This window comes from Anabrus simplex, chromosome 3 (genome assembly GCF_040414725.1).
Source record: "Anabrus simplex isolate iqAnaSimp1 chromosome 3, ASM4041472v1, whole genome shotgun sequence".
NCBI lineage: Eukaryota > Metazoa > Arthropoda > Insecta > Orthoptera > Tettigoniidae > Anabrus > Anabrus simplex.
Window position 1 is genome coordinate 90435481 of NC_090267.1, and position 27166 is coordinate 90462646.

Sequence of the window (27166 nt, forward strand, 5' to 3'; positions counted from 1 at the left end):
TATGTGGAGGTAGTATATTGCTGAGAACCGGTAACCATTGGGTCGGTGTAGCACGAAGTGTACAAATTATGATCCGCATGGTTTGACGAAGTTGTGAATCTACTAGCTGTGTGTGAGCACTGTTAAGCCAGGATACCAGAGCAGTATTCTGCTGCAGAATGGACCAAGGCCAGAAGAAGTTCCAGCCAGTCGTTGGAGAATGTTATTACGACTTTTTAGTCGTAATACTTTTATTGAAAATATTGCACCATACAATACATAAGTTATTTTATTCATTTGAAAAATAACGCACTATACTGAATAAAATAGGACATGTTTTGTCCACTTTGGGGCATCATCAGCTATTATGAAAAGATAAAATTATTGGAACAAGGATAATTTTAAAACACTTGATGAATAATGGATAATTCGGTAAGCGAATCAGTCAAGGGTGATTCAATTAAAATATATAGGCTATTATCAAATGTTAACATGTAGATAAATTTAAAAATTGAATACACATCAAAAACGGGCATTTAGAAAGCTTTCGCAGTGCGCAATTAGTCTCCATTTTAGGCCAGAACATGGTGGATTTTGTGTGACCTTTTCTGCACATTTCAGCGTTTTTTGGCTCATTGATCTTTTTTCCTTTTTTATGTCTTACCGGATTTTTTTTGCAACTTCACCTTGTTTCGAGTACATTTTTACTGCCCATTCTCAATTCGAATCATCATTAGTTCATCCATATATTGGAAGCATATCTGAAAACAGAGGAAATGAAATGATATGTAAAATTGAAACTAATGCTTGAAAAAAGCAGAGGTATCAAATTATTTGCAAGATAAGTGAAACACTGAAAGGAGAAAATCTTTATGCGAGTGGTTTTGAGCCCTTAACATCCGTTGATGGGGAGAGAAGTTACTCGATGTTTCACCAGGTGTTGTCTGAAAATCGACGATCCTTTACATCTAAGAACCTGGAGATGACTGTTGTGATATACTGCAAAGCTATTGAGGTAAGTTTTACGAATTCCAATTCCCGTAACCCTAATGTGGTTAAGCCAAATATGATTCAAAATATACGAATTTAAATTTATTTCCCCAGGATGTCCGTTGCGGGTTTTCTGAAATCATTCTAGGTGGGAAAGATATTTTTCTAAATCCTGAAAAATCTTTTTTTAACAAACACGGGATTACCTTTAAAAAATTATATACTGTCTGAAAGAAGAAGTACTTTACTCATATATTTTAGTTCGCACTGTTTGGTGCATGCCACTGGAATTCCGCATTTTAAAACGTTACTTCACTACATGTATAATTGAAACTAAAATTGTGAATGAATTTGGACCGCAATTTCACGTCCTTTTTGTTAGCATATTTTTTGGTCTTTAATAGGTCATTTTTGGCAATTTATAACTTCAACTTCCGGGCCTTGGATAACCTATTTTCAATGTATGACATCCGTGCTCCATTCTACTGTTACACGCCAGACGAGTCGTAGCCCCTTTCGGTATTTCTTGGAAAGGATTAGTGAGTCAGCCGACCGGTGAGCTCCCAGCCGGCCTGGAGGGCATAGCTGGCATTTCCGCCCATTGTTCTCGTCCGCTGGCTTACCTGTGAGTTTCTTGGAAATTCTAGGGGAATGTTCTGGTTTACATCACCCGAGCTATAAAGAGGGAGGCTAGCCGCTGTCAGTCATTCAGTATTGGGGGCTCCGTGGTGGTCAGAATAAGTGCTGGACTCGGAGTGAGTGTTGGATTCCGTGGCTGAGTCAGTGAGTGAGACAGTGTGTTGGGATTTGGTGGCTGGCCTGAGGGCGACAGAGGTAATGGTTGTCGCTAGTGTCCCACCGAGGTCTGAACGAGGATCTGTGGCTGTTGGTATCGGAGTATCCAGAGAGTGGGTGGACTGAAGACGTGCGGAACGAAAGATTGTTTACTCCCTGAGAGAGTAATGTGTATTTCTGTATTTCTGTGGACTGAGGATCTCCGTGAGCCAGCGAGGGAAGCCGCTATCGTGAGTGAGAGGGTAAATGGAACTGCGTTAATATTCGCTGTTGTGCGTATCGTCCTGCTGTGAATACCGTTGAGCTGTTGCTGTTTAGTTGTTCACAGCATATGACTATGTGAGTTACTGGACTGTTTCTGGAGTCGAACCAAGGAAGAGTTATCATGTGTTGTGTAGCCCGTAGTCCTGTGTTCAAATCCAGTGCTCTACATACAGCTGCGCCGAGCTCCATAGCTGCAGTCGTTTAAGTGCGGTCGCTATCCAGTATTCGGGGGAGAGTGGGTTCGAACCCCACCGTCGGCAGCCCTGAAGTTGGTTTTCCCTGGTTTCCCATTTTCACACCAGGCAAATGCTGGTGCTGTACCTTAATTAAGACCACGACCGCTTCCTTCCCACTCCTAGCCCTTTCCTCTCCCATCGTCACCATAAGACCTATCTGTGTTGGTGTGATGTAAAGCACCTTGAAAAAAATACATACAGCTGCTGTATGAGGTGACATTACTTGGGAATGTGAAAGAAAGTATTAACCGTCCACAGGTAATAAGAACGGGCCAGACCAACTGCTGTGCCTTAAGGAATAGAGAGTTGTAAATAGACAGCAACGAGTAAGTGTGGTAATTCATGGCTGGCTATTTTGAATACATATTTATTTCTTCTTCTTCTTGCGTTACGGCCTTCTAGGGACCACGTTACAATTTCATCACTTCCTCCTTAGTTGTTCTTTCTTTTTCTTCCAGTATTCTTTCATTGTTTCACTGTGCTTCTTTTTCCTGTCTTCAGTCCACTTTGTGCCTGTTTTATTTTCCTTCTTCCCTTGGAATCCTTCCATTTGTATGACTTTCTTCCGAAAAATCTTTCTTTCCAATAATTCTTCTTCTCGTATGTTGTTCCTTTCCAGGTCTTTCTTGACTTCTTGAATCCAGGTGGTGGTTGATTTCTTTTCCCAAAGGTACTTGAAGATACGTTTAGTTAGTCTATTGTCATCCATTCTGTAAATGTGTTCAAGAAATAGCAATCTCCTTTTTCTCATTGTTTCTGCTATGTTGTCTATGTTCTGGTAAATTTCATTGTTACTTCTTAATTTCCAAAACTCTGCAATTCTTAGAGGACCTAATATTTTCCTTATAATTCTTCTTTCTAATATTTCTAATTTATTAAGCTTGTAGTTCAGTGCTAGACATTTATTTATTTATTTATTTATTTATTTATTTATTTATTTATTTATTTATTTATTTATTTATTTGTGTGTGCATTTTATGGCTCTTCCTGAAATAATCCAGAGCAATAAAATGGACGACGTTTTATTCGTAACACTGTCAGAGTTTCTAATTAACGAACAGCATATCACATTTCTTTGCTGCTACAGTATATGCTACACAAGTCGTTCCTTGTAAAATCAAATCTGAAGTTATTTTTGGTATTAAATATCCTCAATATAATAATGGTTGATTTTTAATTCCTCAACACTTTCCATTTATAAGTTGAAGACAAATATTTTGTGCATCGTCATTAATTTTTCTTATAGATTCCTATTGCGAACTTCACCGAAATTGATGTATCGGATTCTTACAAATTCGCTTCAGAATGGAAATTCCATGAGTTGGAGAAGATGCAGCCGGTTGATACTATGACTTTCCACAGCTACTATCTTTCCGAGGTAGTCGACTTTCAGCTTGGTTGTCCTCAAATCCAGGCCCTTATTAAGTAAGTATTAAGAATGAATATATCTTAACTATATAATATTTTTATGTACACTATCTAGCCTATCGCCAGTTAGCAATTTTGTTGATAAATGTGCTATTTGAAACCACGACTTCATAGATTTAGTCGCCCCAAATCGTTAAAAATGTAGCGTTCTTGTAATTATCAAAGCATTATTTACCTCATTTCTCTTGCTCTTATTTTTTGTGTGTGTGTTTTCAGTTTACAGAAGACTGAAGACCATCACGGAGTAATTATAGGGTAAACCTTGATAAATTCCTTTATTCGTTCCTGAAATTCCCTCTCGAATTATTCCGTCTCAGAAGTACAGTTTTTCGCTCACAGGTAGTGATGGAGCCTATGTCTTGTTTCTGGAAACATCATCTTAGGCTTTCTACTTTCACCCAGCATGGGTCACAGACAATTATTACCATTTGGGGAAAGTTTGTTATTGCCTTTTGTTAATATAATTCTTGCGTTATGTTAATACATATGTACACAAAGAAGAAATATAAGAAGTTATAATTTAGTATACGTGTTCAAAATCTCCGTATTTTTGAACATATTTTAATATTATTGTGAACAACGGTTTGTATTAAACATCCTTACCTTATTAGATAGAAATTTTTGCATTCCGTGGGAATAACGTTGGCGTTGATAAAATGTGTTCCTTTTTTTCCATACTTAATACCATAATTTTGCCATGTTTGAGTTTTACATAAATAATGGTGTTAATATAGTATGTTTTAACCTATTATCTTTTAAAAGTGACACATGACGAATTAACCAAGGTATCACGCATTTATCATACCCTTAGTTTTCTCTTTCATGTTAGATTTCTCCGAAGTACCACCAATACAAAAACGAAAACTTGCTTAATTCAGTAAAGCTGGCAAAGGAGAACATCTACAGTCTTTTATAAAGCTTCAAAGGAGTGTGAGGTGGCATGGTCCACACTAATATTTTTTTTAAACGGACGGGAGATGAAGACGACGTCAGGCACTGCGCCCTTAAATCAGGGAAACCGTTTCCTTTGTCGATGGAGGTGGAACAAAGAATATATTCTCGATACGCAAGAAGTAGGATTCGGTTTGTGAGTTTTGCAAGTACGAAAGTTTGTATTGTGTATTTTGATAAACTCAAGGAGACTGTAACATCATGATATTTGTGAGGGGCATTTGTTTTATGGTCGTTAATTCCCTTCCCCTCCCCGTCATAAATTGTAATTTCTGTTCACGTCTTTTTAATGGTTGATTGATAAAATAAGGGATGGTTTACTTTTACAGAATAATTAATGGTTTTTTAATAGACTTATATAAGCATTACGAAGTTACCAAGGTACTATCACGGAATTGCCAAGGGTATCACGAAATAACAAATGGTAATAAATAATAATAATAATCGTATGGCCTCAGCTACCGTCTGCAGACATTTCAATTTGACGCCATCTGGCTGTCTGCTCGTAAATTTCGACGTTCCGTTTTACTCTAGGCCCCCACTAGATGGCAGACCGAGTACACCGAAACTCTCTTGGGCGTCTATGGCTGAGATTTAATTAATTTTGTCGGGTAAACACCAAATGTGTCACCAGAGATCTTTTACATGCCGACATCGTACGACATGGAGTGTCGAATGGACTTTTTTTCCGCCCTTCAAAAATCCGACTACCTCTGCCGGGTTTGAACCCGCTATCTTGGGATCCGGAGGCCGACACTCTACCGCTGATCCACAGAGGCAGCTATAACAAATGGTAGTCAATTGTGACAAAAGGCGAATGTTGCATAAAACAGGTAAATTAAACTATTATTTCATCCATAAATACTAACGACCGAAATATCAGTTTAATGAAATACAACTTACAGAATTTTAAATATTAGCACAATTATCAGATTCCAGATTATCACGAAATCACCAAGGTTTATCCTTGGTACTTCGAACTTGCATGTCAGGGTTTGCGTATCGTAAATATCGAACTACTCTCGGAAATTCGACGGCAGAATAATCTTCTCCGCCCATATCCCGTTCCCTTCCATCCTACCTTCTACGAGTTCTTATTTGGGTCATCAAACCATAGACTGATTTGATGCAGCTTTCCATCTCATCCTTTCCTCTGCTAACCTTTTCATTACTACATAACCTACTAATTACTGCATACCTCCTTGTGTGTGGGATGCAGACGAAAAATACACCCACAGTATCCCCTGCCTATCGTAAGTGGTGACTAAAAGGGGCGACCGAGTGATGATGAAATTATAACCATTAGACTACTTGTGTTTAGTACCAATACGTGAGAATCACCTTGGTTCGACGTTACTTGCGATTGGTAACACCATGTGAGGACACCATGGAACTACGTCACCTAGGATCAGTACTCTTGTGTGAGAAAAACCACTGGTCTGGGCGTTGCCTTTGTTAAGTACCATCGTGTGTAAGCCCCCGTGGTGGGGGTGGGGTCGGGGGCGCACTCGGCCACGCGGACAAATATCCATGGAGAAAAGGTGTCTACGTTGCGCTGGAATCTTTCGGTTCTCCTATTATCGGAATGGGTCTGCGTCAACAACGAGAAGTGCCACTAGACGAAGAAAACCGCGTGTCTGCTTTGCCTGTGGGGGTACCACTATGTGAGGAACACCATGGATGTGGCTGTTGTCCGTGATTAGTAACACTATGCGAGGAACATCCTGGGTCTGCGCTGCCTGAGAGTAGTACCATTAAGTGAGGAACACATGGGTCTGCGTTGCCTGTGGGTGGTACCATATTGTGAGGAGCACCCTGGGTCTGCCTTGCCTTGTGGGTGGTACTATAATGTGTGATACGCCGTGGGTTTGCATTGCCTATGTTCAGTACCACCAGGTGAGCATCACCAGGAGTATACGTGGCCTGTAATGCAGACTGCTCAGCGCCTTCAGAAGAAACTCTCGACTGTACACAAGGAAATCTTCTACAATAATGAGTGTTTGAATTTAAGAATGTTTTACCGTTGGAGGGCAGTAGTGGTACGCACGTTCGTCACCAGGTGGCTCGCTGTATGTTGGCTCAGCGCATCTAGTGGGAGCTGATGACAACATTAAGCTCCAATTAAGATGTGTTACCTCATCGAGTGTGCGTGAGAAGTATCAGAAAGTACATCAGACGAATCAGGGACGAATGTGGTAGAAACAATAAATATAAATTAATAAAACAAAATAAAATGCAACGATACACACCAGGCTAGAAGAGAACAGAGCTGATGAATGGAAAGAAAGTATGTGGCTAAAACCAGAGGATGACAATGATCTGAGACTGTAGTAGTATAAGCTATGTAGGCCTATATTCTAAAACACCTCGTCAGAATTTTTTGTGCTCAGTCGGCACCCAAGGTCATTGACCCCTGCCAAGGTCATTGACACCTCCACGTGGCCGTGACGTCACGAGCACGTGGTGTTGTTTGTAAACAAAAGCACGTGCTTTAACAGCTGTCAGGATGACAACTCTCATCTTGACAGAACCTAACCTCACTTTTTGTGAACAAGTGAACGTAGCTAAACTCACTGCTGCCATCTTAACCACGTGGGCGCGGAATTTGAATAATTGACAGCTGAAAAATGACAGCGGCCACCTTGACATGTGGCCACGTGAGGCGCGGAATTTGATCAAGTGACCGTGGATAACCTCACTGCTGCTGTCTTGACAGGTCTTAACCTCGTGCACTTGTTTTGGCGAAGAATTTTAAACGAACCCCTAAACTCACAGCGTCGTATCTTGGCGGGACTTAGCCACGTGTTTTGGACAAGCGGAATTTTGATCGACGTTAACCTCCCTGCTGTCATCCTGACGGACTTAGCCACGGGCTCGTGGCTAGGTTCGAAACCCACTGTCGCCAGCCGGTGTATATAATTTTCTGTAGGCTATTATTATCATTACAATTATTATTATTATTATTATTATTATTATTATTATTATTATTATTATTATTATTATTATTATTGCTTTTCGTTGCACCGTCGTTGTTTAGCGTTGAGGCCACCGGTTCAGAGTATCCCGGGTTCGATAATCGGAAGGCCTGTTCCTCAACCGTCAGTGGCATCCAGTTAGGCTATTATTATTCGACACGTAGCTAAATGGTCAGCGCTAAGGCCTTATTTTGAAAAATTGGTTTATGTCTCACTGTCATAGCCGATGTTCGGTCCACGGGCAGGTTAGAGATTTTTTTTTTCTAATGTAAGCTTACAGCTACACGTGCGTAACCGCACGGGCAACTTGCTTGTCGAAATTAGGCTTGTTAGCAGTGAACGCAGTCTACACAGCCACGAGTAGTTAACTGAGTAGAGGAAGGTTCGATTCCCGCATCAGCCATCCGTTTTTCGCAGTTTCCTATTTTACGTCAGCTAAATGCTGGGGTTGTATCTTAATGAAGGATACTGCCGCTTCCTTGTTAGCAAGGAAAGTAGTCCACGAGTCGTCCCTAGGTAAAAATCCCTGACCTTACGGGGAATCGAACACAAAAATATCTCTGACATCGCCTGGTATCGAACCCGGGGTCTCTGGGTAAGAGGCAGGCAATAATAATAATAATAATAATAATAATAATAATAATAATAATAATAATAATAATAATATAATTGCGAGGTCTAGAATGACTATTAATTTCGTAGTACCGGGCGAGTTGGTCGTGCGGTTAGGGAGCTTACGGCTGTTAGGTTCCATTCGGAAGATAGTAGGTTCGAATCCCACTGTCGACAGCGCAAAAAGATACATTTCCGTAGTTTCCTCAAGACTGTACTTTAATTAAGAATAAGGTCGGTTCTTTTATCTCCTATTTTATCGTCGATATATGATTTATCTGTGTAGGTGTGGTTTAATCTCCACCTCAGCCATCCGTTTACCGTAGTTTCCTATTTTACATCAGGCAAATGCTGGGTTGTATCTTAATTAAGGATACGGCCAGCATCCTGGAGGTAGTAGGTTCGGGCTGTGCAGCGGCCATATGCTTTGGAGCGAGAGGATTTGTCATACTAACTACACGACACTTCGTAATCTGCAGGCCTTCGGAGTATCATGCTTAGCGTTACTTGCATAATAATAATAATAATAATAATAATAATAATAATAATAATAATAATACGGTAATAATAATAATCTATATAAATACAATTGTAGGGGGTCCGCTGTCTGTAATTTCTTTTGTTTTGCCAATTTTTCATATTTTTATCCGTTTTAGGTCAACTCAAGACCGAATCGGTGGTTTTTACGTTTCGTGTCTGTTTGTCTGTTTGTCTGTCTGTTTGTTCCACCATCACGTCGAAACGGCTGGATAAATCTCAACCAAACTTCATATTTAGAGTATACGCATTCCGTGGAAGATTTCGATATGCATATCATTTTAAAATCTTTGAATAGACGGGGTGTTTATAGGAAAACCAGAATGGTTTTTCCACCATCACGTCGAAACGGCTGGATAGATCTCAACCAAACTTCATATTTAGAGTATACTTATCCCGGGGAAGGTTTCGATACGCATATCATTTTAAAATCTTTGAACAGACGGGGGTTTATAGGAAAACCAGAATGGTTTTTCCACCATCACGTCGAAACGGCTGGATAGATGTCAACCAAACTTCATATTTAGAGTATACTTATCCCGGGGAAGGTTTTGATATGCATACCATTTTAAAATACTTGAATAGGCGGGAGGTTTATAGGAAAACCAGAATGGTTATTCCACCATCACGTCGAAACAGCTGGATAGATCTCAACCAAACTTCATATTTAGAGTATACTCATCCCGGGGAAGGTTTGGATATGCATATCATTTTAAAATCTTTGAACAGACGGGGGTTTATAGGAAAACCAGAATGGTTTTTCCACCATCACGTCGAAACGCCTGGATAGATCTCAACAAAACTTCTTATTTAGAGTATACTCATACCGGGGAAGGTTTCGATATGCATATCGTTTTAAAATCTTTGAATAGACGGGGGTTTATAGGAAAACCAGAATGGTTTTCCTCCCTGGTTTTCCTCCATTTTCTCTTATACTATTGATTTTCTGTAAACTTCGTTTACCGTACGTGAAACGTCTCTTCATTATAAACAACTTTCGTTATGTTCATAATTTACCTTGCTCTTCACATGACGGAGAAATTTACAATTTTCCGCTGGTATCATGCTCTGCATTGAGTGACCGATAGACCGACAACGAACCTACAGGTTACCATGCCAACGTCTCTGACTGCATGACAGCAGGGAAGTAACGTATTGCAATTTTCTTCATCATGCTTTTAAATTCGTGGCTGTTCCTTGGGTAGAAGGCAATAGAGGCGTCAATCGGCCTATCTGCGGGATATTGGCGGAATATCGTTGGAGGTTATAACTAGGGCCCGGATTTTTAGGTTCTTAAAAACCACTTTTTAGGTTTTTTAACAGCTCAAAATAGTTTTTTTTAGTTTTTTATCCTCCTGCAATAGTTTTTAATGATCATTTCAATCATTACTGAAGTTATACTATTCAATCAAACATTTTTGTACTTTATTGTAACCTTCACGCCTCTCTAGTACAAAACTATACCACTTATTTCAAAATATTCTCTAAATATAAGACAGAATGGCTTAATGAAAGCATTTCAAACACATCATACAAGCTGAAATTAAAAATAACAAAGACTATTTATGCGCAAATACAATAAATGGTTCATGTAGGTTAAATTTTTGTCACTTCCAATGCATCAAGAAACATTTTCAGAAGCACAGAACACAGTTTTCACTTGCTGTTACATTGTACAACTAAAAACACTTCCAGATTTTTCAGAGTAAAACTTTTTCTGTTATATCTCGAAATATTCTTATAGCAGGAAAATGTACGCTCCACACAACAAGAAGTCCTTGGAGCAAGCTTAATTGAAGCAATAGCTCTCGGTCCCCATGGTACCTCGTCAGTAATTTCTTCTCCCTGAAGTATTGCTTCACCCACTGGTCCTGTTATTTCCTTCTTCGAAATGGAGTCCACAACTATTGAATCTTTTAATGGCAACGATACCGACTCAACACGCTCAACAGCTGCAGGAAGATCAGCAGAGTGTGCCCTAATGAAGGCAAGTGAAACAGCGTTCTTGTTCGTGAGAGGTGTTTTAGCCTTCACTATGCAGAGTGCATCATCGACATCAAAAGAATTTATAACATTCTTAATGTCTTCAAAGTGATTGGCATAGTATAGGGCTGCATTGAGCCATGTCCCCCAACGAGTGATGATGGGTTTGGGAGGAAGAGAAGTTTGAGGTAACATTTCCTTGAATGTGAGAATCCAGCTAGGAGCTTTAAGAAACACTTTTCTCACAGAAGAAACAATACTGTTTACTCATGGAAAATTATTTCTAACCTCTTCAGCCAATCTGTGTAAGCCATGGGCTATGCAAGTTACATGCAGCATGTTAGGGTAGAAACTCTTCAATACTTCACCAGCTTTGATCATATATGCCGCACTATCACTCAAAAGAAGTAAAAACTTGCCATCCTGTTTTTCTCTTGGCCAAAGAATGCGAAGAGCATCTCGGACGGTGCAAGCTATGGTCAGCGTATTCCTCGGCACGTTTGCCGAAACCAGCGCTTCACATAAACGGATATTACCGAGCTCGATAGCTGCAGTCACTTAAGTGCGGCCAGTATCCAGTAATCGGGGGATAGTGGGTTCGAACCCACGTCGGTGCGACGTAAAGCAAATAGCAAAGAAAACCTTACTTTTCATTACAGTAATGGGGATTCTTTTATTGGAGGTATGCTAAATAATTCCTTGCCTGCTTTTGGCAGACTTCACAAAATATAATTTTGCCATCTGTAGTAAATTCCGGATCGTTACCAAACCACTGGCGGATCAACCAACCTCGAGATGACTTGCCTTTAGGCATCGCTACTTCTGAGATGCGTAAACTTCTTAAACTGCCTTCAATAATAAATTGATTTAGAGGGATAATTAATTTTAGTCTGTCGCATAATAATGTGTATAGAGCTAAACAGTGAACAGCGCCGTAGCTGGCGGAAGTCGACGGTAAACAATGAGAGATGCACTGAAGCTGGCAAGTTAGACGGGCTTGTACCTGCTAGATACAGGTCAGTGAACGCCAGGGGGTTGTCTCTTGATTTGTGTTGTACCCTAGGGGAACAGTGTCGTATTACGTTGTTTCGCTCGCACTAGTTATACTTACAAACCACTCCCAGTTCCAAACCACGAAGTCCTTTCAAAAAGTCGTGCATAATGTTTATTTAAAAATCATTCAAATTCATTAATATTTGGTACTTCTATTTCAAAATAACGTAATACTGTTTTGAATAGTACATTTAGTTTTTTTTAGGTTTTAACGTCTTATTTAGTTATTTTTAGGTTTTATAAGATTCGAGTAATTTAATCCAATGGTAATGAAATGGATAAGTAAGTTAAAATACTGCAGTTAACTAGCAAGGAATAAAATAGTTTAAAACCTAAAAATCCGGGCCCTAGTTATAACCGCCCTCGAATAGATTAAGTAATAACACCATTAGTCATCTTCTTATTATTTGTTTACCGAAGAATCACTGGACCTAAATTTCTCCTCTGTTACCGCTTTATTATATCCATAACTCACACTAGCATAATTTATTCAGGGGCATTTGATTTTCCAATACATTCACTTGGCATTTACATATTTGTCGTTATCCGGCTGTCCTCAGTTATAATCCATTTTCTGTTACTTTCAACTTTCTTAACTGTATTATTTTCTTCCTTAATTACGCCGTATGTACGCGAGTGCTACAAACTACTGGATGTATTTCCACCAAGACTTATATTTAGAATACACCTGTCCTTGATAGGTTTTAGGGCAAATATTGTTTCTAAATCCCTGAACTGACTGGGGGTTTATACGAAACCGAAACAGTGATTTTGCACTTCCACAAAATATACACAACCAAACTTAATGGAAATCTACCTACCTTGGTAGAAATTAATTTCTAAACCTTTTTTTCTCATGTGCATCATTTCGATACGAGGATTAATAAGGGAGATATCATTAACGCACCGTTTTTCTGTACAAGTCCCATCGGACTTAACTCACAAGCGGATGCGTGTAAAGCGTATTCCTTACAACTTGAAAACTACCGAAGACATCCGAACCAAAATTCATATTTAGCATCCACCTGTCCAAAGGTAGGTTTTAAACGTAAATAACATTTCATATTCCGGAATGGACTGGCGGTTTATAGGGAACCGAAATGGTGATTTTACTCTTCCACAATATATACAGAACAAGACCAACCTGACTGGAAATCGACCAAACGTGATGGAATTCCACCTGTAAACCTTTTTTCATGTGCATCTTTTCGTCAGGAGGATTAATAAGGGAGATATTATGAATGGTCAGTTTTGCAGGTTAAGTCCAGCGGAGATAGCCAAAAAGGTGTTTTACATGGAGCAGATTCCTTTGTAACCTGACAAACCCCGGTCAGATATTATTATTATTATTATTATTATTATTATTGTCATTATTATTATTATTATTATTATTATTATTATTATTATTATTATTATTATTATTTATTCATGTGTATATTTCATTTATGTGTGTATTTAGCCGTCGCGGCTTAGTAACTCTTTTTGGAACTCTCGTTATTATGGATACTCTCTATATTTTATTTGGGACTAGTGTGTTTCGATCACTCAGTTTATCTCCCGGTTGTGTACGTGACGAGTCTCCGAGCGGGGGTTTACGTGTTGACGGAGCTGAGGTGGAAAATTCCTGGAACTGGGCTATTTTAAGATGCTGTTGTGTTGGCTTGGGCTAGTGTGGTGCAAGCACGCGTCGGCAGTTGGAAGTTGCAGCTTGCAGTGGGCAGATGTGATACTGGTGGTAATCGGAGAGGTGTTTTGTACGAGTTGTGGGAAGATGTCCCATGCCATGTTGGGAGTTCGAGATCTGCTGTTGAAGGAACCAGGGAGAAAGATGCTGGAGTGTAACAACATTCTATGGTTATGAATGTTAGCCATATATAATTCTACGGAGAGTCTACGTAAGGTAACGTGTTGGGCCTTTTCAAACTATACCAACGCCATCAGCAAAGTGGAGTCCATTCTTGAAAAATGAGTCATGACTGCGTGTGAATATTTTGCGTTGCGGAATAAACTGAGTACCAGTTATTGAGAGAGAGTTATTTCATAAATTAAGACATTTATTATTTATATCAATATTCTCTTTATTTTGTTATATATGTTCAAGGGTGTATCACGACGAGCTCTGCTCGGATTTCTAGGTAAATACAGGTATATTGTATGAGATTAATATATATTCTGTTTAATTTCTATGGGTGGGGGAAATTACCAGATGGACTCCTTTTCCAATATTAATTTTTTAGGTATCAAGTGATTCAGATCTCCTTGTCACAAGGCAACGACCCTGAAGATGAGTTTCAACAGCCGGCAAAGTTTAAGAATTATTTATTTGTATATTTATGGCTCCCAAATTCCATTAGTCATTATTATTTATATTTATATTTAATAGAGAGATTTCAATGGCGCCCAACGTGGGGCAAGACTGATCTGAGTCACGATAGGGTATGCACACAGAAATGGTATAGTTGCTCTCAGATTTCATGATATGTACAGTTGTTGTGGAGATTTCTTGTTCGCTGTGGAGTGTATAATATGTCTTGTGGAAATTTTGCGTATGTGGGAAACGCAAGGTGATGAGTTGGACGAGAGAAAATATTAATCTGTTAAAATTAAGAAATAGGAGTGTGGAAAGGAAAGTGCATATTAATTGTAGTACAGGGGGAACAAACTATACCGTTTACATGATTAATTCAGAGAGTGAAGCCACAATGGGCGATAATAATTTAAATGTTGTGTTAGATTCGATGGTAACCGGGGACAATGCTTCATCATCTCTATCAGAGCAGAGTAGCGATAATAGTGACCAGCAGCTAGACCAATTAGTTCATATTTTGAGTGAATTTACTAATAAACTTGAAAGTAAACTTAGAGAGCAGAATGATGAGTTAACACAGAAACTTGAAAGTAAACTTGAGGATAATAATCAGAAAATGGAAATTAATGTTGCTAAAATTGAAAAACAAGTTCAGGAAATTAGTGATAGGATGGATAATCAAGTAAAGAGGTTAAGTGAGAAAGTCGATTCAGGTATTATGGAGATGAGGAAGGAATTAAACTATCAATGTGTAGAAATTAATGGTAAATTGTCTGATCATGATAGGCAAATTGAAGAAATTAGGGGTATATCTGAATCAAATAAAAGTGAATTTAACCGAGTAATTTGTAATGTTGCTAATAATCTTGAAGCTAAACTTGTTGAAAATAATTCTAAATGTCAGGATAAAATTTTAGATAACTTTAACAGTATTCACAATGTGATAAGTAAACAAGGTGTAATTGAACATCAGGTCAGAGAGAACGCTAGTCATATTGATGTATGGAAGGCAGATGTATTACAGAGGGTTGACGAAAAGATTCAATCAGTCAGGGCCTCAGGTGATGTTCAGAGTTCTAGCATACAAAGGCATATTATTAAGGAAATTGAGCTGCCTAAGTTTAATGGTAAGCAGTTTAACCCTCTGGAATTTCTCAAGGTAGTGGAGAAACGTTTTACTAGGAGCTTGGAAGAAGGTGTGTTAGAGTGGGACTTGGTAGATGATATGTTAGCAAGTGCGTTTACGGGTGAAGCTAGGAGTTGGTATGATGTTTATAGAGGTCATATTAAGGGTTTAAGGGGATTCAGGGAGTTGTTTATGGATAAGTTTTGGGATGAGGAGATTCAGGGTAGGGAAAGAGATAGGATTATGGCTGGGAAGTATAAGGGTAATGAGGGTATTTCTCGTACGGAGTATTTTCTTGTGCACGTGGCTATTAGTCAGAACTTAGAAGAGAGTTTGCCAGAGCAGGATATTGTTAGGAGGATGGCTAGACATTTTAATGAAGATATTCAGTTGGCCATGTGCATCCAGCAGGTTAAGATCATTAAGGGAATGGAAGGGCTGTTGCAACGTTTCGATTCTTTGGGTAGGCAGGTAGGACATAGGAGTGTGGGGGAAAATAATCACAGGAGAGGAGTAGCATTTGAAAGTAATCGTAGGAATGGGAATGACTATAGCAGAAGGGATCAGGGTAATGGGAATAGGCAGGAAGAAACCAGGATTTATTTCAGGAATCAAGATAGTAGGAATTTTAATTCTAGTAATCAGTCTAGGGATTTGAATGATAGGGGGAGAAGGGATGAGAGAGGTAATAATAGTGGTAATCAGCAGAATCAGAATTTAAACTCCAACGGGATGTCCTAAATAGGTCCGTTAGGAGATCCCCACTTGATGTGCAAATCCATGTTATCAGGGAGGCTTTTGAGATTGATGTTGGTAAGGATTTGTTGTGTGACCAGGATAGTGCTAAGGAAGGTGGTTCGTCTGAATTATTGATCAACCCAGCTATGGAGGCTACCATATGGGGTGTGAAGGAGAAATTGCTTGTAGACTCGGGGAGTCATAAGTCTTGTGTAAATTTTAAATTTTGTGAGGAAGCTCGTCGCAGAGGTGAGATTATTGAGGAGATTCCTGTGAGGAACACATTTATTATCACAGCAACTGGTGCTAAGAGTAATCGTATTCGTAGTCAGGTTACTGTTCCTATTGAGGTTGGTGGTCAGACCATGTTGCAATGTTGTCTTGTTGTGCCTAATCTGGTATATTCCGTTATACTGGGGAATGACTGGCTATCTGAAACCAAGTGTGTGATTGACTATGATGCTGCTGTTTTGAAATTTCTTGTTGGTGAAGAACGTAAACCGATTAAGCTTAATTATCAGGTGGATAGGAGTAGTTTTGTGCTTCATTGTAGTCATATTCAGGTTATTGAGGAAATTGTTGAGGATGAAGTCGATGTTAAAGTTAATAATGCAAGTATCAGAATTAATGACAGTATGGTATCGGAAAGTCAGGATTTGGTCAGTGAGGTGGAGAAAGCGGTGCGACAGACATGCCTGGAGGAGCAGCAGAAGAGGAAACTCTCGAAGATGAAATTGGAACAGGGACAGGATGAGGAGTTGTGTGATATTTTATTTGAGTTAGAGGCTGCTGAGCCTGACACTATTGTGGAAAAAGGGAATATGAGGTATAAACTTCTGAGTGGTTTAGTAGCTCGCATATGTCATAAGGATGTATGGAGGGTTGTAGTGCCTCAAGCCTTGCGGAAAGACATGATTTGGTATTTCCATAAGGAATTAGGTCACTTTGGTGCGGAGAAGGTATTATGTGCAATTCAGTATCACTTTGTGTGGCGCAATATGGGTAGACAAGTCCGTCAGACTTTGGCTACTTGCGATGTGTGTCAGAAGTGTAAACACCCAAATAGGTATATGCACGGGCCGAGGCAGGCTGTGATAACCGAGGATATAGGTGAGTTACTGTGTGTGGACATCTATGGACCGTTGGTTAAGTCTAGGTATGGCTACCGATATATATTTGTAATATTTGACTCGTTCTCTAAATTTGTTAAATTATACCCACTTCGGAAGGCTTCTGCTAGAGGATGTGCCAATGCAGTGAGTAAGAATTGCGAGGAATTCGGTAACTCTAGGAGGATCCTATCCGATCACGGCTCACAGTTCACTTCGAACATCTGGAAGAAGACTCTACAGGACAGAGGTATTCAGGTAACATATTCGTCTATAAGGTTTCCTTGTGGAAACATGTCTGAGGGAGTCATGAGGGAACTTGGACGGATGTTTAGGACCTATGTAAGTCATAATCATAGCTCTTGGTATGAACATTTAAGTAGGATGGAAAATTGGCTCAATGTCACAAGACATGAGAGTACTGGTCTTACACCCATTGAGGTGCACTTTGGGAGAAAGCCTGATTTTGAGTTGGCCAAGATATTGAGGTTGGAGAGCGTGGAGGAGGTTCCTCAGGATCTATTTGTACAGCTTGCTAGGGAGAAGCTGGTTAAGTCTGGTCAGAAACGTGCGAGGATAGTTCAGAATAGGTGCTCTGATAGTTTAGAGGTAGGAGATGAAGTATTGTTGCGAGTGCCTCACCCATCTAACGCTGAGGATAAGACCATGTCTAAGTTTTTTCAATTGTTTAAGGGTCCTTTTATTGTTGCGAGAAGGATAGGTAGGTGTGCATATTCCTTAATTGATGCTAATAGGAAATGTATTGGAACTTATAATGTGTTCAATTTGAGGAGATACCATCGGGATCCCTAATGTTGTATATTGTATATTTGATGGGTAGTTTGAGGAGCTGTCCTTGGGCCATCAGCCACCTGATTTGTGTTGTTTTGCCAACATTTGCATCTGTTGGAAAACAAAGGGGGAGTATTGTAACCTGACAAACCCCGGTAGATATTATTATTATTATTATTATTATTATTATTATTATTATTATTATTATTATTATTATTATTATTGTCATTATTATTATTATTATTATTATTATTATTATTATTATTATTATTATTGTCATTATTATTATTATTATTATTATTATTATTATTATTATTATTATTATTATTATTTATTCATGTGTATATTTCATTTATGTGTGTATTTAGCCGTCGCGGCTTAGTAACTCTTTTTGGAACTCTCGTTATTATGGATACTCTCTATATTTTATTTGGGACTAGTGTGTTTCGATCACTCAGTTTATCTCCCGGTTGTGTACGTGACGAGTCTCCGAGCGGGGGTTTACGTGTTGACGGAGCTGAGGTGGAAAATTCCAGGAACTGGGCTATTTTAAGATGCTGTTGTGTTGGCTTGGGCTAGTGTGGTGCAAGCACGCGTCGGCAGTTGGAAGTTGCAGCTTGCAGTGGGCAGATGTGATACTGGTGGTAATCGGAGAGGTGTTTTGTACGAGTTGTGGGAAGATGTCCCATGCCATGTTGGGAGTTCGAGATCTGCTGTTGAAGGAACCAGGGAGAAAGATGCTGGAGTGTAACAACATTCTATGGTTATGAATGTTAGCCATATATAATTCTACGGAGAGTCTACGTAAGGTAACGTGTTGGGCCTTTTCAAACTATACCAACGCCATCAGCAAAGTGGAGTCCATTCTTGAAAAATGAGTCATGACTGCGTGTGAATATTTTGCGTTGCGGAATAAACTGAGTACCAGTTATTGAGAGAGAGTTATTTCATAAATTAAGACATTTATTATTTATATCAATATTCTCTTTATTTTGTTATATATGTTCAAGGGTGTATCACGACGAGCTCTGCTCGGATTTCTAGGTAAATACAGGTATATTGTATGAGATTAATATATATTCTGTTTAATTTCTATGGGTGGGGGAAATTACCAGATGGACTCCTTTTCCAATATTAATTTTTTAGGTATCAAGTGATTCAGATCTCCTTGTCACAAGGCAACGACCCTGAAGATGAGTTTCAACAGCCGGCAAAGTTTAAGAATTATTTATTTGTATATTTATGGCTCCCAAATTCCATTAGTCATTATTATTTATATTTATATTTAATAGAGAGATTTCACCTTATCTATATAAATCAAATCGTAACGACTGTGTGCCTCTACACTGACTATTTTGGCGAAATTTTCGTACAGCTTTCCGTTTAAGGGGTAATAATGACCATCTGCATAATTTTTGGTTTAGTTTCCTGAAAGTCCTAATTTTTGCCCGCCTCGCCCAGAATCCAGATTGCGGCACAATCTGCCAGAAGAAAAGGAAGATAATTGAAATTTGACAAGATTATACGTTTAAGCCTGTAACGAACGGAAAACATCCTAGATCATTAAATTTTTCACTTTTTATCCCCGAAGAATATCGAAACATGCAGGCAATTTTAATGATGGTGCAGACCTTCGGAAATTCCTATCACATAACGGATTGCACAATCTCCGTTCAATTTGGAATGATCTACAACCTTGGTCTTATGACTTTTTGCCGTTTGATTTTTCTCTATTAATCGATGTTAAGTAAATTTGGACTTTTCATACTTTCAATTACTTATATGAAATACAGAATCATCAAACTCTTCACGAAAATTGGCCCACCCAGTAGCCATATGTGAGTCAAATGCTATGTATGTAGCTGTCATATAATTATCCGAAAAGTAATGTAATGTGAGCTAATCTTATAAAAACTTTACCCTGTTCCACGTTTCTAATTCAATCTGACCCAAGAATAGATGAAATATCATGGGATCAGCCCTTTAAGCCACTAAATCCGGCGTGTCTTATGGTATAATCCTTTGTCGATATGACGTACGTTTAGTAGCAGTTAATCTGTAAATGAAGGTCTTCAATATTGTAAACACGCATATACTTTCGTATGTCGATCTATATATATTCACTGATGTCGATTTGTAGCGATCGAGAAAGGATGGGTCTGCTATTGTAATCAGTACTCCCCATGCCAACTTTGACTGGCAGTAGGAAAGGGTTCCTTCTCCAACTCCTGTGTAACTGTCATTAGTAAGGAAGGCCTACCATTGTAATGAATAGTTCACTTCTCGATTTCACTTGCAGAAGGCAAGTGAGCATGCAGTTTTGTTTAAAACTCCCCTACCCGATTGTGTTTGGCAGTAGGCAGTTGTGCCCGCCATTACAAAGAAATGTCCTCATCTAAAATGTGACTGACATTAGGCATAGTGGTCTGCTATTTTGATGGAAACTCACCAACTTTGTGAGACTGGCAGTAAGCTGGCTGGCAGTAGGAAAATGGGACCGGTATTATAATGATAACTGCACAACTCAATTTCGAGTGATAGTAGGGAAATTCCTTGCCATTATCATAAAAACTCCTCAACTGTAATCTGTCTGGAAGTAGGAAAGGGGGGCTGCCATTTTAACGAAAACTCCCCAAATCGATTCTGTCCGCGTAGTAAGCAATGGGGCCTGCAATTATAATGTAAACATCCCAACTCGATTGTGAATGCCAGTAGGCAAGTGAGCCTGCCGTTATATCACAAATCCGTAACAAACACTTTACATTGGAAACAACGTACGGGGACCTCCCCATGCTCTTTCTCGGATAACGCTAAGATACATGCAATTTTAAAACAATCTTATTTAGTGCATGTACACTATTTACTTCGATATTCGAATACAATGTAGAATACCGTAGCGAAGCACGGGTACATTCGGTAGTCTATATAAATAAAATTGTAGGGGGTATGCTGTCTGTAATTTCACTTGTTTTGCCAATTTTTCAGATATTTATCCGTTTTAGGTCAACTCAAGACCGAATCGGTGGTTTTTACGTTTCGTTTCTGTTTGTTTGTCTGTCTGTTTGTCTGTTCCACCATCACGTCGAAACGGCTGAATAGATCTCAACGAAACTTGATATTTAGAGTATACTCATCCCGGGAAAGGTTTCGATATTCATATCGTTTTAAATTATTTGAATACACGGGGGGTTTATAGGAAAACCAGAATGGTTTTTCCACCTTCATGTCGAAACGGCTGGATAGATCACAACGAAACTTCATATTTAGAGTACACTCATCCCGGGGAAGGTTTCGATATGCATATCATTTTAAAATCTTTGAATAGACGGGTGGTTTATACGAAAACCCGAAAGGTTTTTCCACCATCACTTCGAAACGGCTGGATAGATCTCAACCAAACTGCATATTTAGAGTGTACTCATCCCGGGGAAGGTTTCATTATGCATATCATTTTAAAATCTTTGAATAGAGAGGGGGTTTATAGGAAAACCAGAATGGTTTTCCTCCATTTTCTCTTATACTATTGATTTTCTGTAAACTTAGTTTACCGTACGTGAAATGTCTCTTCATTATAAACAACTATCGTTATGTTCATAATTTACCTTGCTCTTCACATGACGGTGAAATTTACAATTTTCCGCTGGTATCATGCTCTGCATTGAGTGACCGACAGACCGACAACGAACCTACAGGTTACCATGCCAACGTCTCTGACTGCATGCCAGCAGGGAAGTAACGTATTGCCATTTTCCTCATCATGCTTTTAAATTCGTGGTTGTTCCTTGGGTAGAAGGCAAGAGAGGCGTCAATCGGCCTATCTGCGGGATATTAGCGGAATATCGTTGGATGTTATAACCGCCCTCGAATAGATTAAGTAATAACACCATTAATCATCGTATTATTATTTGTTTACCTAAGAATCACTGGACCTAAATTTCTCCTCTGTTACCGCTTTATTATATCCATAACTCACACTAGCATAATTTACTGAGGGGCATTTGATTTTCCATTACATTCACTTGGCATTTACATATTTGTCGTTATCCAGCTGTCCTCAGTTATAATCCATTTTCTGTTACTTTCAACTTTCTTAACTGTATTATTTTCTTCCTTAATTACGCCGTATGTACGCGAGTGCTACAAACTACTGGATGTATTTCCACCAAGACTCATATTTAGAATACACCTGTCCTTGATAGGTTTTAGGGCAAATATTGTTTCTAAATCCCTGAACTGACTGGGGGTTATACGAAACAGAAACAGTGATTTTGCACTTCCACAAAATATACACAACCAACGTTCATTTAAATCTACCTGCCTTGGTAGAAATTAATTTCTAAACCTTTTTTTCTCATGTGCATCATTTCGATACGAGGATTAATAAGGGAGATATCATTAACGCACCGTTTTTCTGTACAAGTCCCATCGGACTTAACTCACAAGCGGATGCGTGTAAAGCGTATTCCTTACAACTTGAAAACTACCGAAGACATCCGAACCAAAATTCATATTTAGCATCCACCTGTCCAAAGGTAGGTTTTAAACGTAAATAACATTTCATATTCCGGAATGGACTGGCGGTTAATAGGGAACCGAAATGGTGATTTTACTCTTCCACAATATATACAGAACTAGACCAACCAGACTGAAAATCCACCAAACGTGATGGAATTCCACCTGTAAACCTTTTTTCATGTGCATCTTTTCGTCAGGAGGATTAATAAGTGAGATATTATGAATGGTCAGTTTTGCAGGTTAAGTCCAGCGGAGATAGCCCAAAAGGTGTTTTATATGGAGCAGATTCCTTATCTATATAAATCAAATCGTAACGACTGTGTGCCTCTACACTGACTATTTTGGCGAAATTTTCGTACAGCTTTCCCTTTAAGGGGTAATAATGACCATCTGCATAATTTTTGGTTTAGTTTCCTGAAAGTCCTAATTTTTGCCCGCCTCGCCCAGAATCCAGATTGCGGCACAATCTGCCAGAAGAAAAGGAAGATAATTGAAATTTGACAAGATTATACGTTTAAGCCTGTAACGAACGGAAAACATCCTAGATCATTAAATTTTTCACTTTTTATCCCCGAAGAATATCGAAACATGCAGGCAATTTTAATGATGGTGCAGACCTTCGGAAATTCCTATCACATAACGGATTGCACAATCTCCGTTCAATTTGGAATGATCTACAACCTTGGTCTTATGACTTTTTGCCGTTTGATTTTTCTCTATTAATCGATGTTAAGTAAATTTGGACTTTTCATACTTTCAATTACTTATATGAAATACAGAATCATCAAACTCTTCACGAAAATTGGCCCACCCAGTAGCCATATGTGAGTCAAATGCTATGTATGTAGCTGTCATATAATTATCCGAAAAGTAATGTAATGTGAGCTAATCTTATAAAAACTTTACCCTGTTCCACGTTTCTAATTCAATCTGACCCAAGAATAGATGAAATATCATGGGATCAGCCCTTTAAGCCACTAAATCCGGCGTGTCTTATGGTATAATCCTTTGTCGATATGACGTACGTTTAGTAGCAGTTAATCTGTAAATGAAGGTCTTCAATATTGTAAACACGCATATACTTTCGTATGTCGATCTATATATATTCACTGATGTCGATTTGTAGCGATCGAGAAAGGATGGGTCTGCTATTGTAATCAGTACTCCCCATGCCAACTTTGACTGGCAGTAGGAAAGGGTTCCTTCTCCAACTCCTGTGTAACTGTCATTAGTAAGGAAGGCCTACCATTGTAATGAATAGTTCACTTCTCGATTTCACTTGCAGAAGGCAAGTGAGCATGCAGTTTTGTTTAAAACTCCCCTACCCGATTGTGTTTGGCAGTAGGCAGTTGTGCCCGCCATTACAAAGAAATGTCCTCATCTAAAATGTGACTGACATTAGGCATAGTGGTCTGCTATTTTGATGGAAACTCACCAACTTTGTGAGACTGGCAGTAAGCTGGCTGGCAGTAGGAAAATGGGACCGGTATTATAATGATAACTGCACAACTCAATTTCGAGTGATAGTAGGGAAATTCCTTGCCATTATCATAAAAACTCCTCAACTGTAATCTGTCTGGAAGTAGGAAAGGGGGGCTGCCATTTTAACGAAAACTCCCCAAATCGATTCTGTCCGCGTAGTAAGCAATGGGGCCTGCAATTATAATGTAAACATCCCAACTCGATTGTGAATGCCAGTAGGCAAGTGAGCCTGCCGTTATATCACAAATCCGTAACAAACACTTTACATTGGAAACAACGTACGGGGACCTCCCCATGCTCTTTCTCGGATAACGCTAAGATACATGCAATTTTAAAACAATCTTATTTAGTGCATGTACACTATTTACTTCGATATTCGAATACAATGTAGAATACCGTAGCGAAGCACGGGTACATTCGGTAGTCTATATAAATAAAATTGTAGGGGGTATGCTGTCTGTAATTTCACTTGTTTTGCCAATTTTTCAGATATTTATCCGTTTTAGGTCAACTCAAGACCGAATCGGTGGTTTTTACGTTTCGTTTCTGTTTGTTTGTCTGTCTGTTTGTCTGTTCCACCATCACGTCGAAACGGCTGAATAGATCTCAACGAAACTTGATATTTAGAGTATACTCATCCCGGGAAAGGTTTCGATATTCATATCGTTTTAAATTATTTGAATACACGGGGGGTTTATAGGAAAACCAGAATGGTTTTTCCACCTTCATGTCGAAACGGCTGGATAGATCACAACGAAACTTCATATTTAGAGTACACTCATCCCGGGGAAGGTTTCGATATGCATATCATTTTAAAATCTTTGAATAGACGGGTGGTTTATACGAAAACCCGAAAGGTTTTTCCACCATCACTTCGAAACGGCTGGATAGATCTCAACCAAACTGCATATTTAGAGTGTACTCATCCCGGGGAAGGTTTCGATATGCATATCATTTTAAAATCTTTGAATAGAAGGGGGTTTATAGGAAAACCAGAATGGTTTTCCCCCTTTTTCTCTTATACTATTTATTTTTCTGTAAACTTAGTTTACCGTACGTGAAATGTCTCTTCATTATAAACAACTATCGTTATGTTCATAATTTACCTTGCTCTTCACATGACGGTGAAATTTACAATTTTCCGCTGGTATCATGCTCTGCATTGAGTGACCGACAGACCGACAACAAACCTACAGGTTACCATGCCAACGTCTCTGACTGCATGCCAGCAGGGAAGTAACGTATTGCCATTTTCCTCATCATGCTTTTAAATTCGTGGTTGTTCCTTGGGTAGAAGGCAAGAGATGCGTCAATCGGCCTATCTGCGGGATATTAGCGGAATATCTTTGGATGTTATAACCGCCCTTGAATAGATTAAGTAATAACACCATTAATCATCGTATTATTATTTGTTTACCTAAGAATCACTGGACCTAAATTTCTCCTCTGTTACCGCTTTATTATATCCATAACTCACACTAGCATAATTTACTGAGGGGCATTTGATTTTCCATTACATTCACTTGGCATTTACATATTTGTCGTTATCCAGCTGTCCTCAGTTATAATCCATTTTCTATTACTTTCAACTTTCTTAACTGTATTATTTTCTTCCTTAATTACGCCGTATGTACGCGAGTGCTACAAACTACTGGATGTATTTCCACCAAGACTCATATTTAGAATACACCTGTCCTTGATAGGTTTTAGGGCAAATATTGTTTCTAAATCCCTGAACTGACTGGGGGTTATACGAAACAGAAACAGTGATTTTGCACTTCCACAAAATATACACAACCAACGTTCATTTAAATCTACCTGCCTTGGTAGAAATTAATTTCTAAACCTTTTTTTCTCATGTGCATCATTTCGATACGAGGATTAATAAGGGAGATATCATTAACGCACCGTTTTTCTGTACAAGTCCCATCGGACTTAACTCACAAGCGGATGCGTGTAAAGCGTATTCCTTACAACTTGAAAACTACCGAAGACATCCGAACCAAAATTCATATTTAGCATCCACCTGTCCAAAGGTAGGTTTTAAACGTAAATAACATTTCATATTCCGGAATGGACTGGCGGTTTATAGGGAACCGAAATGGTGATTTTACTCTTCCACAATATATACAGAACTAGACCAACCAGACTGGAAATCGACCAAACGTGATGGAATTCCACCTGTAAACCTTTTTTCATGTGCATCTTTTCGTCAGGAGGATTAATAAGGGAGATATTATGAATGGTCAGTTTTGCAGGTTAAGTCCAGCGGAGATAGCCCAAAAGGTGTTTTACATGGAGCAGATTCCTTATCTATATAAATCAAATCGTAACGACTGTGTGCCTCTACACTGACTATTTTGGCGAAATTTTCGTACAGCTTTCCCTTTAAGGGGTAATAATGACCATCTGCATAATTTTTGGTTTAGTTTCCTGAAAGTCCTAATTTTTGCCCGCCTCGCCCAAAATCCAGATTGCGGCATAATCTGCCAGAAGAAAAAGAAGATAATTGAAATTTGACAAGATTATACGTTTAAGCCTGTAACGAACGGAAAACATCCTAGATCATTAAATTTTTCACTTTTTATCCCCGAAGAATATCGAAATATGCAGGCAATTTTAATGATGGTGCAGACCTTCGGAAATTCCTATCACATAACGGATTGCACAATCTCCGTTCAATTTGGAATGATCTACAACCTTGGTCTTATGACTTTTTGCCGTTTGATTTTTCTCTATTAATCGATGTTAAGTAAATTTGGACTTTTCATACTTTCAATTACTCATATGAAATACAGAATCATCAAACTCTTCACGAAAATTGGCCCACACAGTAGCCACATGTGAGCCAAATGCTATGTATGTAGCTGTCACATAATTATCCGAAAAGTAATGTAATGTGAGATAATCTTATAAAAACTTTACCCTGTTCCACGTTTCTAACTCAATCTGACCTAAGAATAGATGACATATCATGGGATCAGCCATTTAAGCCACTAAATCCGGCGTGTCATTATCTGCTTCCTTCTAACATATTTATAATCAAGATAAGTTTATCTGTTCAGAACAGCATGGGTATGTTTGCTGACTATTCAAATCTGTACTGTATGTTATAAACATAAAAAACTAATGCTCTTCGTAGAGGGCACATCACAATGCATTTTTATGATCCCCTGTAGCAGGATTAATTAATAACATATTTTATCTTGTTCAGGAGAGGAGGTCACGCGTCGGATGGGGACGTAAAGCTTTAGCGACGGTGTAGTTAGGCTTCCTCCAAAAATAGTAAAGAG

At 38.8% G+C, this 27166-nt stretch overlaps 1 protein-coding gene across 1 annotated transcript in view; it reads left to right on the forward strand.

The window, feature by feature from the left end:
- Window positions 1-27166, forward strand: part of LOC136866666 (UDP-glycosyltransferase UGT5-like) — an 89904-nt gene that overhangs the window by 13198 nt on the left and 49540 nt on the right. The window contains exon 3 of the mRNA XM_068226800.1: window positions 3511-3689. Coding sequence (XP_068082901.1) covers window positions 3511-3689 — 179 coding nt within the window. The remainder of the gene's footprint in view (window positions 1-3510; window positions 3690-27166) is intronic.